Source organism: Macaca mulatta, chromosome 8, assembly GCF_049350105.2.
Source record: "Macaca mulatta isolate MMU2019108-1 chromosome 8, T2T-MMU8v2.0, whole genome shotgun sequence".
Classification (NCBI taxonomy): Eukaryota; Metazoa; Chordata; class Mammalia; order Primates; family Cercopithecidae; genus Macaca; species Macaca mulatta.
In genome coordinates, this window is record NC_133413.1 from 112,992,299 (window position 1) to 113,006,301 (window position 14,003).

Consider the following 14,003-nt stretch of genomic DNA (forward strand, 5'->3'; position numbering starts at 1 on the left):
ATCGGATTGCTGCCCCACCTATAGGGGCCTTTTTCTGTCTTAATAATTGATCTGAGTTGTGACAGTACAATACTCACCACTGATATTTGGGCAGCCCTCTTAGTGTTTGACCCCCCTTCCTCCACTGCCAACACCCCCCCCAGCACACACACACACACACACACACACACACACAGTTTTCAAGCCTAATTGTATCTTGAGAAACAGGTTAGATGAGCATTATAACCTCATTGTATAGATACTGAAACAAAGCTGTGAAATAGTTAAATTGCTTACTTAGCTTACATTTGTAGCCAGCATAGAAGTGATACCAGCATGATGGTCCCATGACCCCAGGAGAAGATTCCTTTCACAAGGCCACACTGTTTTACTTTGTCTAGTGGTAATAAACACTCAGTGCTAGTATTTATCTTTTCAATGAGATTGTGCAAACTAAAAGGGTGCCTTTTTGAAACTGATATTCAAGCTTCACACAGCTTAATCAGAGAAATAGGAAACTGCTTCTACCACAGCCTGGGCCATCCTTTCTTTATTTCATGTTATTTCTTAACTTTTCTTCTCAGAATTTTATATAGATTTTTCTAAACCCAGAATGTGCCTCCAGTTTAGAATTAAAATTTAGAATTAAAAAGTAAATTCTTCCAAGAAAATAAAAGAAAGATAAGGTGTCACCTTTTTATATTTTGGGGGCATTTTCTCCCTTTCAGCTTCTGGCTGCCAAGCTGGTCAATCAAGGTCATGCAGGGATTGTTGGCATCCATGGTAGAGAGCCATGAATTTCTAATCTCTGTCAAGATTAGGATGCCAACTGGCAGGGGAAGCTTAAAACAACAGACGGCTCCATTTAGTTTTATTCCTTCCGTTAGAACAAGCCAAAGATGAGAGAGTTGTGCTTCCTTGGAATTCTGTGTCTGTCAATTTGAGGCCGCATTATGTGGGCAGAACTGGCACAGGTGTGGCCTGATGATTTCCTTGGGGCAGGGATGTTTTTGTCACTCATGCTGATCCTCATTCCCTTGGGATTGTGAATTCCTAGAGCTCTGGGCATAACTTTATATCATTTTTAGCCCATGCTTGATGGGCATCTGAGATTGGGCACTTCATCATGAATGAACTAAATTCAGACTTGGAGAATTCCCTTAAGCTGCGATCATTATAAAGAGAACAAAGCGATTTCGGTAAATTGACGAACTCAGTTCATACATTGGAGGCTTCTATGGTAACTCTACCCAAATGTGTGCTTTTTAATTAAATGATAAGTACTCATGCTCTAGCTCTCCTCAGCAAATGGCCATGGTTTCATGCTTTGTGCTTTCCTTCCCATTGGGTTGACCTCGCTGCAATGAGATTTACTGTAAATGGGGCACCCAAATAATTACCATACGTAGGTAGAAATGTGGGCACCCTGGGTATCAAAATTCTCTAATCATCCAGTTCTAGGTGGCTTCCCTTTTTTTGAATTGGCAGCCACCCTCAGTGGGCATTCTAAAGGATCTGCTGCCATGTGTGTGTTCCCAGACACCGGTGCTGTAATGGTGCCAGCAAACATCGAATGCATTATACTTCCCAGGGGCTTTTGTGTACAGAACTTTATTTGAACTCATCAGTAGCTTGATGAGCTGAATAGGGCAGGTGCATTTAGTCTCATTTTTAAAGGCAGACCCAGACCCAGAATGATAAAGCAAGCTTCTTAAGGAATAAACTAGTTATCAGTGTAACTAGGACTGGAACCCAGGTGTGGTGTTCTGTTTGTTTTTGTTTGAGACAGGGTCTCACATGCTGTCGCCCAGCATGGAGTGCAATGGCGCAGTCACAGCTTGGCAGCCTCCCAGGCTCAAGTGATCCTCCTACCTCAGCCTCTAAGTAGCTAGGACTACAGGTGTGCACCACCATGCCTGGCTAATTTTTTATTTATTATTTTTATTTTTATGTATGTATTTATTTATTTTTACTTAATCCCCAATATGATGGTAACACCTGGCTAACTTTTTCCTTTTTTTTTTTTTTTTTTGTCCAGAGGGGATGTCCCTATGTTGCCCAGGCTGGTCTCAAGCTCCTTGGGCTCAAGCAATCCTCCTGCCTTGGTCTCCCAAAGTGTTGGGAATATAAGTGAGCCACCACACCTGGCCCATGGTGGGTAATTGTATGTGACAACTCGATTGGGCCACAGGATGCCCATATATGTGGTCAAACATTGTGGGGGTGTGTGTGAGGGTGTTTCTGGAGGACATGAACATGTGGATTGGTAGACTGGATACAGTAGATTGCCCTCCCCAGTGGAGATGGGCCTCATCCAATCAGTTGAAGGCCTGAATGGAGCAAAAGGCTAAGAAGAACCCTTGCTGCCTGACTGCCTTCGAGCTGGGACTTTGTCTTTTTTTTCCAGCCTTTGTACTCAGATTGAAACATAGTCTCTTCCTGGTTCTTGAACCTGCTGGCATTTGGACTGGAACTACACTATCGGTTCTCCTGGGTCTCTAGCTCACTGACTGCTGATCTCGGGACGTCTCAGTCCCCATAATCACATGATCCGATTCCTTTTATTCAGTTTCATATAAGGAATACATATGTGTATCTGTTCTGTTTGTTCCATTGGTTCTGTTTCTCTGGGAGAACCTTAATATACCAGGTCTTTTAATTTGATCACTACTCTTTCCCTGATACTGACACCTCCAGAGCACAGTTACCTGTGTAAAAAATTAGAGGCAGTGCTCTTTGAAAACCAGCTTTATCATTTTTCATGCTTTGCTTAAGTTGGTCAACAAAATGCCAGGACTGGATTAAGGCATCAGAATAAAATTCCCTTAAGGTGTTGCCCAGAAGATCTTGTCTAGTTCCAGGGCTTTGCTGATGTCCAGTGCGCTTGACGGAAGTCTCCATTTCTGTCTCCGCCTTATTCTGAAAGTCTTCTAAACAGAAGGGGTAGGGTAAGAGCCAAGGCAACACTTCTCGGCCCTTCCAGGCTGAAGCATTAGACTCACACGAAGGGCCTTAGTGAGCCTAGTGTATGTCTGTCTTGATCAGATTTCTTCCCTGCCCCCTTAAAAATGCAATGAAGAGAATTCAAATGCCATGAGACTCTTTAAGAGTTTGGAAGATGGAATAAATGGTCCTTCCAGCATGATCAAAGAATGATGGGAACAAGAAAAAGGCAATCTTCAGCTTCTCGCCTCCTTTTTCTGTATCCTGCATGTCATGTAACAACTTCCTAGTTGTTCTCCCTCCCGAAAATTGCACAGGCCTCTTTGTGGCTCAACTTTCAGTTTGGTAAAATTGTTAAGCCTCTGCTACGTGTCAGGGACTGTGCTAGATGCTGGTGATGTAGCAGTGAGCTAGACCCACAGGATGCTTGTCCTCATGAAGTTCTACAGTCAAGGAAAAAAAGACATGAAGTAAAGGGTAATAATGATTATTATGATAGTGAAAACGTCAAAGCAAAAGGGCAGGGAAGGCCGGGCAAGTGGCTCACGCCTGTAATCCCAACACTTTGGGAGGCCAAGGCTGGTGGATCGCCTAAGGTCAGGAGTTCAAGACTAGCCTGGCCAACATGATGAAATCCCCTCTCTACTAAAAATACAAAAATAAGCCGGGTGTGGTGGTGGGCACCTGTAATCCCAGATACTTGGGAGGCTGAGGCAGGAGAATCACTTGAACCTGGGAGGCAGAGGTTAAAATGAGCCGAGATTACGTCATCGCACTCTAGGCTGGGCCACAGTGAGACTACGCCTGGGGCGGGGTAAAAAAAAAAGGGGTCGGGGGGCAGGGAAAACATTCCCGGAAGACATAGCACATAGGAAGGCTCGGGGCTTAGACACAATGTACAGTATAAGATGGAAAGTGGTGTGGTGGCAGGTTGGTAGAAGCCAAAAGGTGCAGGGTCTTCTAGACCTGTTTAGTCCACTGCAGCAGCCGCCAGCCACCTGTGGCTACAGAGCACTTGGAATGAGGCTAGTCTCTACTGAGACTAGACTAGATTGCAAAGATTACCATGAACATTAAATTAAATGTTTTTTAAATAAAAATTTTAAATTTAAATATAAACTTTTTTTTTTTTACTTTTTTGATGTGGCTACTAGAAAATTTCAAATTACATATGGCTCACATTATATTTCTATTAGACAGCACTGTTCTAGACCATGTTATAAAACCTAAATTTGACTCTGAGGGCACTGGGAGATTTCCGAAGTGTTTTAAACAGAAAAGTGACATGATCAGGTTTACATTTTCAAAAGACTCTGTTGTGAGGAGACTGGATAGTAAGAAGACAGGACAGAGGCAGGGAGGCCAGTTAGGGGTGGCTGCACTGGCTTGAGTGAGAGATGCTGGATTAGACAGGGTGGCAGCAATGCAAGTAGAAAACACTCTAAAAAAGTAGTTACTAATACCAAACAGGTCTCGTTCCAGTGAGAAATGATAGGTTGAACCATATAAAATTTTCATCGTTAGTTATTAAAAATGGTTGAATACTGAAAGAGCTAATAAGGGCTGAAGATGGAACAACTGAGTCACAGAATAATTAAATATAGTGTTAGAACTCAAAGAATGAGATAAATATTCAAGTCCATGCTGACATTTAAAAAAACTGAATAAATGGAGGAGAAGAAACAACTCTTACAGAATTCCAACTTAATATATAATGAGGGAATTAGCATATCACAGTAATAATTGCCCCAGGCAAGATTTCCTTAAGGATACTAAAATAAATGGGGAAAAGTGTAAGCAGAAACAGGTTATTTGCATAGTCTTAAAGTATGTCTCTCTGCATATTTAATAATTATAAAGAGAAACATGGTAAACTTACAGTGGAAAATTCCAGCAGATATTACCCTAGCCAAAGTGAGTGAGGTTAGCATCACTAGTAATGCATATGGACACCATGTGTTCGTAGGTAAGATGTGTTGAGAAGGGCATTATCACTCTGGGGCATCTTTCCCACATACCCCATAGCCTCAATCTAATCGTGAATAAACATCAGACAAACCCACACCAAGAGACATTCTGCAAAGTAACTGACAAGTAATATTCAAATGACAGGACTCAGAAACTACTACAGATTGGAGGAGGCTACAGAGACATCACAGCTAAATGCAGTTTGAGATCCTGGATTAGGTCCTGTAATAGAAAAAAGCAGAAAAGCTAGTAAAACATTAAGCTAGTAAAAAGGTGTTTGTGCTTCAACTTTTCTCCATTTTAGTATCCTTATGAAAACTTAATAGTATCGTACTAAGTTTAACTTATTAGTTTTGGGCGCCTGTAGTCCCAGCTACTCAGGAAGGCTGAGGCAGGATAATCACTTGAACCCAGGAGGTGGAGGTTACAGAGAGCTGAGATCATGCCACTGCACTCCAGCCTGGGCAACAGAGTAAGACTCCATCTAAAAAAAAAAAAAAATTTAGATCCTGCTTCAACATTCAACTCAAAAACAATAACTCTATTTACAAGATTCTTAAGGAAAGATCTCAGATACTAACTAGGACTTCAAAGAACACAGCCAACGGGTGGCACAGTTTCACTGGCCACATCATTACAAAGGACTGGGCATTAGGGGAGGCAGAGAATATTTCAGCCGTCTTCCTCCATTCCCACTTCTGGAGACCTGCCACCATGAAAAGCTCTAAAGGAAGAGGATCTTTCAGGCGCCCAACACCAAAGCTACACAAGAGGCCAGAATGGCAAAGCCTCTCTCCAGCAGCTGTGTCATACTCATGTGGTATTAAGTTTCCAAGAAAAGTAGCAACAGGTGTACAGATGTCCCAAGACACTTGTCCTACAACTAGTGCCAAGTCAGTACACGGCCCCTTACCATAGTGTTTGTTCAACAGTAAGGCAGACTCTAGGTCACTGGTTAAGTTGGGCATTGTGGAAGATGTTCTCCTGACCACAGGGGGATTTCAGTGCAAGCTAAAATAGTAATCTACAAAATTATACTCTATACACCAAGTAGCATTTACAGCCCTTAGTTTTTTCTACTGATGAGTGACTAACAAGTGTTTCTCTTCAGAAGTGGATTACTTTTCATGCAGCTAAAGTACCAATATGTTTATTGCATTTAAGGTATCACTTAATTGTCGGAGTTAACTTCTAGAGGTGAGCAATTTACTCACTATTTAATAAGTCAGCCTTCTTTTCATTTGCCACAGCAGTTTCATTGCTTGTAATTATTCACTGTGGTGTTCCCTTCAACTTGAATACTATTTAACAAGATTTTATTGAGAGTCGGGGCTGTATTTCAACCCCAAATCACCAAAATATTCAAGAATGCTTAAAAAGTAGCACTTTGGGAGGCCAAGATGGGCGGATCACTTGAGGTCAGGAGTTCGAGACTAGCCTGGTCAACATGGCGATACCCCGTCTCTACTAACATAAAAATTAGCCAGGCGTGGTGGCGTACACCTGTAATCCCAGCTACTCTGGAGGCTGAGGCAGGAGAATCACTTGGGAGGCAGAGGTTGCAGTGAGCTGAGATCATGCCACTTGCACTCCAGCCTGGGTGACAGAGTGAAACTGTGTCTTGAAAAATAAAAAACAATGTTTAAAAATTAAATGTGGTTTCTTAGAACTGGCTGGTTCACATATTACCTCACCAGATAAATAGATACTTGGCCTCACTTTGTATACTCTCTAAATCAATTCATGTTAAAGACATACTCCTACAGTTCTAAATTTGAATGAGATCCTTAGAGAAATTCAGACACTAAGTCCTTGGATAATAGAAGTGATCAATGTCAAGGTGAGAGTTGAGAATGGTTTTTAAGAAATGCAATGACCATTCTATATACCAAAGGAAATTCTTTATTGTAAACAAGATATAAAGTACAACAAAAGAAATATTGTGCAAATTGTAAGTCACAAGGAATTTTTTTAATTAAAACTTTTGTTTTCCAAGGGTCCAAGTTTTGATGTCAGAAATCTACACCCAATATACAAAAACAATGTTAAATGGGAAGATATAGTGACATTTTTCACTATATATTTTAAGCAATTTACTTTTGTTTTGCCACTGTGTATATCATCCACTATATAACAGAATAAAAAAGAAATACTGTTAACAAAAGTGAATGTTCTAATAATAATTTTTCTACCCAACTACCTCCACATCCCCAAAAAACTCCTATAAATTAACAGGACAACATTTGTCCACCTGTGAATAATGGTCACTAATTTTCTAATTCCATAAAGCACACATTATATCCTCATAACATAAAGGTACTTTACTGATGACATAAGCCATCTTTTTCAAGAAGTTATCTAAGATTCTTAATATCCCTTCTTTACAATATATATTTTCATCTTCAGATTTTTTTTCTAAACAAAGTGCAGTGTATCTTAGAGTCTACAGAAAACACATTGGTATACAATTTTCAAATCTACACAAGAAACTGCAGGCAAACTAAAGTTCAAAGCATAATGAAATGCCTAGATACAGTCATTTGTTAAACTTTCAAAACAAAAATACAAAAACAAATTGTAGCTGTGCTTCAAAGCAATTAAATTAAGGAGGATTCCAATTCTTTGGGCCCTCTTAGCAATATACAGCCGTTCAATTCCAAATATTCACAATAGTGTAAAAACGACAGCTCTAGATATATTTAATCACTACATCCACGATGTTGACTGGAAAGACTAGGAATAATAAAGAAGATAACTCTAGAAAAAGATGACAATATTTGTAATAATACAAACTGATTTTACATTTCCATCTCTGTACCGTAATGTTTATTTCTAGCCTCCATATTCTTGAAACCAGTGCTTTAGAAGAATCACATTGAAAAGTTGGTCTCAAGTATAAACAGCAAAAGTAAAGTAACAAATATGCACACAGATTCAAAATCTGTGCTACCTGTGTTGACCTCATCTGAAACCTTCAAAAAAATATTCAAAGGAATAAAAGCTTTCTCATCTCTCTTATGTGATAAGAAATGAAACCTGCCATTCTGTGACCTGCCTGTGGCCGAAGCCCTTTTTGTCACCTAACCCAGGAGGGGCCTTCGCGCCAGGCTATGGGGCTTCTGCTTTAAGCCCATGTTGTGGGGCCACAGACTTGCAGTGGAAGCATTTTTACATCACCACTGGCTCCCGCTGAGACCAAAGTTAGTTCTGACTCTTCACTTTCCAGTCTGTCACTGTGTGGGAGCAGGGGTTGGAGGTAGAGCAATGTCATTTAACTTGCTCACTTCCATCTGCCAGTTTGGTAGTTTCTTGGCTGATAGATGGCGCCGTGCATGCTTGGTCAAATGGTCACTCCTCATGAACCGCCGGTCACACATGGGGCACGCAAATTTCTTCTCACCCGTGTGGGTTCGCCTGTGTCTGGACAGTTCATCAGAACGGGCAAACCTCCTTTCACAACCTTTCCAGCTACAGCTGAAAGGTTTTTCTCCTAAAACAAAGAAATACAAATCATTGTTATGCATAAGATTGTGGTAAATTATATGTTCAATTCTATCTAAAAGTATATGAGGAGACATATTTTAAATAATAAAAGCTAATAAATCAAACCATCAAATGAATACGAGATATGTATTGCTCCAATTTCAACTTGTCACTCGATCACATTTACAAAACTCTTCTCCTCATGAAATAAGGCAGCCGGGTGGGGTGGTATGTATCTGTAGTCCCAACTACTCAGAAGGCTGGGGCAGGAGGATAGCTTGAGCCCAGAAGTTTGAGACCAGTTTAGGCAACAGAGCAAGACCTCATCCCTTTAAAAAGCCAAAAATGAAGACTTCCAAAAATGAAAAGACTTCCTGACTTCAACTATGATTCAAAAGCTTTAAAGATACCTTATTAAAGTAACTACTCAGACATCTACAGAATCATCATTTGAGAGACTGAAACAAAAGCACATAAATCAAGTCTTTATTTATACACTTATTTATTTTTAAATTATTTGTAGAGATGAGGTCTCACTATGTTGCACAGGCTGCTCTTGAACTCCTGCGCTCAAACAATCCTCCCACCTTGGTCTCCTAAAGTGCAGGGATTATGGCACTCGTGAGCGGCCTCCAATAAAGCCTTTTGGAGGACCTTGCACTGGTAAATACCATCCTCTAAACTAGCTAAGGCAAGTTCTTCCTTATCATCCTGGGTTTAAATGTGTGATCACAGCCAAAACCTCTTCATTTAAACACTAAAGACATAAGTAAGAAGTGGCTGGTACCTGTGTGCGTCCTCGTGTGGGCCTTCAGATGGGAACTTTTAAAGTATGTCTTGCCACATCCTGGGTGGCTACAGATGTGACTTCTTATCCTTGATGAGTCAATCTGAGGAGTGACTTTTGCTGCTGAAGGGGAAAACCCAGGAGCAGGGGCAATGGGAGAGAGTCTGGTGCCATTCGGGCTCACCACTGGAGGCTTTGAACTTTGCACAACGGGCTGGGGTACCACAAACATGACGGCGCCTTTGGGGACTTGTGTGCCCATGAACACAACAGGGGGGCAAACGGCTGGTGGCTGGCTAGGAGGAGTGCTGGGAACGACTGTTGTCACAACAGGGTTGCTGGCAGGAAGGGGAACCATCTGGCAGATGACTGGCATAGGTGGCACTCCCCCTGCAGATACTGCAGGTGGAGAGACCAACACTGACTTCTGCTGTGGGGACACAGGGGCTGGCTGAGACCTGCAGATGACCGTCTCTGAGGAAGGCACGGAAAAGTCATAAAGTGCAGCACTTGCTTTCTCATCAACATCTGCCACTGTGCTTCTCTCACATTTGGATCTGTTTGGTGACACAGCGGCACATGGTATGTTCTTTCTTGCAGCCTCAACAGTTAGGTGGGTTCTTCTTCTAAAAGAATTGTCCTGATAGTTGAGGATGCTGGCTGCTTTCACTGGGCAGGACTGGTGGTTACACAGCTGGGCATCAGCTGTATGACGAATCACACTTGTTGCCTGAGCTTTGGGGAGTTTGGGGGCAGATCCTGGGCTCTTTTCTTCCTCTTTGAAAGGTGCAGCAATGTGAGGTCTGGCAGTATCTGAGAGTGACTTGAAGTGTACAGTAGATGGCGCTGGTGCCATCAGATTTGACACTTGAGAGGGTTCAAAGTCAGAAGGACTGTAAGGTGGAGTCAAACACTAAAGAAAAGGGAAATACATAAGCATGAGAAATCTACAGTTTATTATGTAAATTTTAAGAAATTCTGTAATTTACATCTATCTTAAAAATAATAATACTTACAAATGCTGGGATTGTATGAAAATCAGGTGTTCCAGGAAGCAGATTCTCTTCCTCTGACAAATCAGATACTGGTGTAACCGGTCTGTTTTCAACGTATTTCTTAAAGTCAGACTTCCAACTGCAGCTCATTGACATAAGTGCTTCTACAGCTTCAAAATCACTTTTCTCTGCAGTTTTGTTCCAGGAATACATACTCTCTTTTGGCCTTTCAGAAATCATTTTCATTCTTTCTTCCTATAAAAACAAGAGGAAAGTTTATAAGCATATTTTCTGTCATCCAAATGACACACAGAGATATGAGCAAATACTGTTTTTTTTATTAACAACTCACACAACTTTCCAAGTTAAAATCAGAAATAATTTTCCTCTCGCACCTACTATGATACTTAGGAAGTTCAGCTACACTTGTTAGGTAGGTAACCCAAACCTCACAGTAGTGGCAATAAAATCTTCCTCATTCTTTCTCTAACACTTAGACTTTAACATTGATATCCTTTCATGGGAGAGAGGCACACCTAGTCCCTTTAAGGGGACTAAGACGAAAATTATCAATGCATTTGTGATCCAAAAAGAGAAGTATTTGGCTAAGAAGAAAAAAAAGTGTTTTATAAAGACTTTCCAGAGTAGCTACCTGCAACTAGAGTCGGACAAAATAAGGGAGAGTGCTGCGAAAACTTTATCTTTTAAAAATATTACAGGTATGGTATGAGGTCTTTTGAGGTACAAATTCCTGATAGACAAAAAGAAAGCCAAAACCTTCTAATAAAGACAAAATGTAGTAGAGCTCTGGCCTGTTGCTCTGGGTCTGACCTTTGGAAAGTCACTTTGCACTTTGGGATAAAAATCAAAAGATAAGGGATCCTCAGGGTATCTTTCAAGTTAAAATTGTACTATTTAAGATCTAAAGTTATTTGGTAACTTGATTATGGTGAAGAAAAATCAAGTGAAATACATAGAAAAAAATTCCAACGCTTATTTTAATTAACTTTCAACCTATTCATATTTGTGCTCCCTTTTACTGAATCTATTTGACACAATGGTTTGCCATGCATAACTACAACTTAGTTAATGCAAAATTACTAAAAACTGGATAATCAAAAAATGTAACATTCTACTTGGAATTTGCGAAAACCGACTTTAAAGAGTGAGCATAATCAAAGTAGAATATATTTTAATTCCTTAAAGAACTGCTTGATGACAAAATAACAGCACATGTTTTGCACTTATGTGTAGACCTCCTACCTAATGTTTTATAGTAAACTTCTTTGAACTACACTACAAGAAAAGGTACTACCCACCATTTCTCCTATTTTTCATTAAAAAAAAAAACTGTTCAGACTTGTTTGGTCAAAGCAGAGATTGTGTAAAAATACCAAAAAAAAAAAAAAAAAAAACCAAACAAACCATTCTTTACGTTGCAAGGGACTATTCTCGATACTAGTTTTTCAAAAAAGCATGATGCTTTCGTGTTGAAATCCTGACAACGAGCCATTGCTCTTGAAATATCGCTAACAATGCAATTGCATAATCGCGCCCGCCTTTATGTAAGCTGCAATGGACAGCGCGCGTGTGTGTAACAGCCCCAAGACGCCAATGCAAAGAAAGGAAAAAAGAAAGGCAGGCGGCAGGGAAGGAGAGCGTGAGCTGGGAAAGACAGGAAGGGAAACAGGGAGGGGAGGAAAGGGAGTGGGGCGCGAGGCAGGAAAGGGAAACGCGGGCGGAGGCGCTGGCGGGGGAGGCAGACGAGGGGCGGGGGTGGACGGCGGGGGAGATCCTCGCTGGCCGGGACCGACGGATGGGGCCGCCCTAACCTCAATGAGGCTCGCGGGTGAGTCACTGGGAACATTCCTCGCCGCTCGCACGTCCCCGCGTCCCTGCCCCCGCCATTGGCCGGCCGGCTCGGCGGCCCGGGCCCGGATTGGCTGTGCGGCCCGGGGCGGGGGCGTGGGCGAGGAGGGGGCGAGGCATGTGAACAAAGCGTGATCAGCGGCTGCTCCGGGAGGCGCAGGAAACGTGAACTGGGAATTGCCGCGCCGTCACCTTTCCCCTACTTCCTGAGCCTGCTGGCCCCCGCCCGCGCCCGACCCGGGGGAGGTGCCGCGGGCGCCGCCGCCAACCGCCCGGCCGTGCGCGCCGGGCCCTCGGGGAGGGGCGGGGCTGCGGGCGCCAAGCTCCGGGAGGCGCCCGCCCCTTCCAGCTCCCCGCGAGCAGCCGTTCCCTTAGGAACCGACAGCGGGGCCGGGCCTCGCTCCCGCCCCTGGCGGAGGCCGGGGCTGGGTCACTCGGGGACGAGAAGCTCCCCGGGCGCACCCGCTCCCGACCCACCCCCGGCCTCCGCCTCAGATGCGGGAGGAGGAGCCAGGTCCCCGCGGAAACCCGGCCGCCGCCCTCCTCCCGCCAGCAGCCCCCGGGAACCCGGCCGAGCCCTCGGCACTTCCCGCCCACGCGGCCCACGGGACCTCAGACCACCCCGTCTCTCCCTGCAGACGCGGCGCCCCCTCCCCGTGGCTTCCGGCAGCTCCAGGCCCCTCCCGCCGCGCGTCTCCACGGGTTCCCAGACGTGCAGCCCCCACAGGCCCCGGCTCCAGACGCGCGGCCCCCGCGTCTCGCGGCCCAGCTCCCCCCGCCCACCTTCCCGCCCCAGCTGCTAGGTCCCGCTTCCCACCCTCCCGCCACCGAGGCGGCTCCCCGCCTCTTCCAAGGGGTCGTCAGAAGGCGGCCACCTGCCCCTGGGGTAAGAGTCTCCCTCCAGACGTCTGGAGGAGCAACTCGTCCCCCTGGGCGGTCGGCGGGCCCTCGTGTCATCCCCTGCGCCGACGCCAGGCGCCCCTTCCCCCAGCCGCCGGCTATCTGCTGAGCAGCCCCTGTCCTCCAAGCGTGGGTTCAGACTCCCAGGATGGGTAGCCCACTAGCCTCTCCTGTGGACACCCCGCCTCCCGAGTGCTTGCGAGCAGCCCACTCCTACCCTGGCTCGCGTTCCTGAGCCAGACCGGGCATCTCTCCTCGGTGCCAGGTGCAGGGTAGCCCCCTTGTCCCTCCCACGACTCCCCTTACATGCCGTACCCCAACCTCGCTGCAGGGCAACAGCCCCCTCCACTCCTCCCCCGCTCCACAGTCGTCCTCCTCCTCACCAGCCCTCTCGGGTCTCCATGCGGAGTTGCCCCTTCCCCTCCTCAGTACATCTAGAGCAAGACCCCTGTCCCCGTCTCAAGATCCGAGCCCCCGGCTTCGACCCCCTCCCCAACACACACGCCCTCACTAATGCCCATAGTCTGCAGGCAGGAAGCCCTTTCCTTCCCCACGACTCCGCTGCAGCCCCGATTCTCAGGCGTGGCTGATGTCAGGGGCTCGGGGTTCGCGCCCCCTTTGACCCCCCCAGACACGACCAGGCGAGGAAGCACAGGGGCATCCCCAAATGACTTACCGCAGTCTGCTGGAGAGAGGCACCGAAGTTGAGCATGGTTGGCTGCTTGGCCGCCGGCGGCAAGCTGACTGGCTGCTAGGCTGCTGGCTGCTTGGCCACAGACGGGCGCCCGGAGACACTCGACGTCGCTCCCGCCGCCGCCGCGCTCAGCGCCGTCTGCCCCCTCCCCATTCAGGTAGCCGCTCAGCCTGCCCCGCGCTGCGGGCGGGGGCGGGGGCGGAGCCTGAGGCTGGCCAATCAGCGGCAAAGGTGTGTGAGGCGCCGGCCAATGGGCTCGCGGGGCCACGCGTGATCAGCGACTGCCCGGCAGCGTGAAGCTGGTGTCAGTGGAGCGTGTACACAATCCCCGGCAGCGTGTTCCCTCGGCCCTGCCCGGGGGAACTCCAGAGGCCACCTGATTCAG

General features: G+C 45.5%; 1 protein-coding gene across 1 annotated transcript; it reads right to left on the reverse strand.

Annotated features, from left to right (window-relative positions):
• Positions 1-6,840: 6,840 nt before the first annotated feature.
• On the reverse strand, positions 6,841-13,755 carry KLF10 (KLF transcription factor 10). Its single transcript, NM_001266477.1, is given in 4 exon segments — positions 6,841-8,380; positions 9,161-10,073; positions 10,177-10,410; positions 13,601-13,755. Coding segments are annotated over 4 exon segments (1,443 nt in total). The 5' UTR covers positions 13,637-13,755; the 3' UTR covers positions 6,841-8,120.
• Positions 13,756-14,003: the final 248 nt, after the last annotated feature.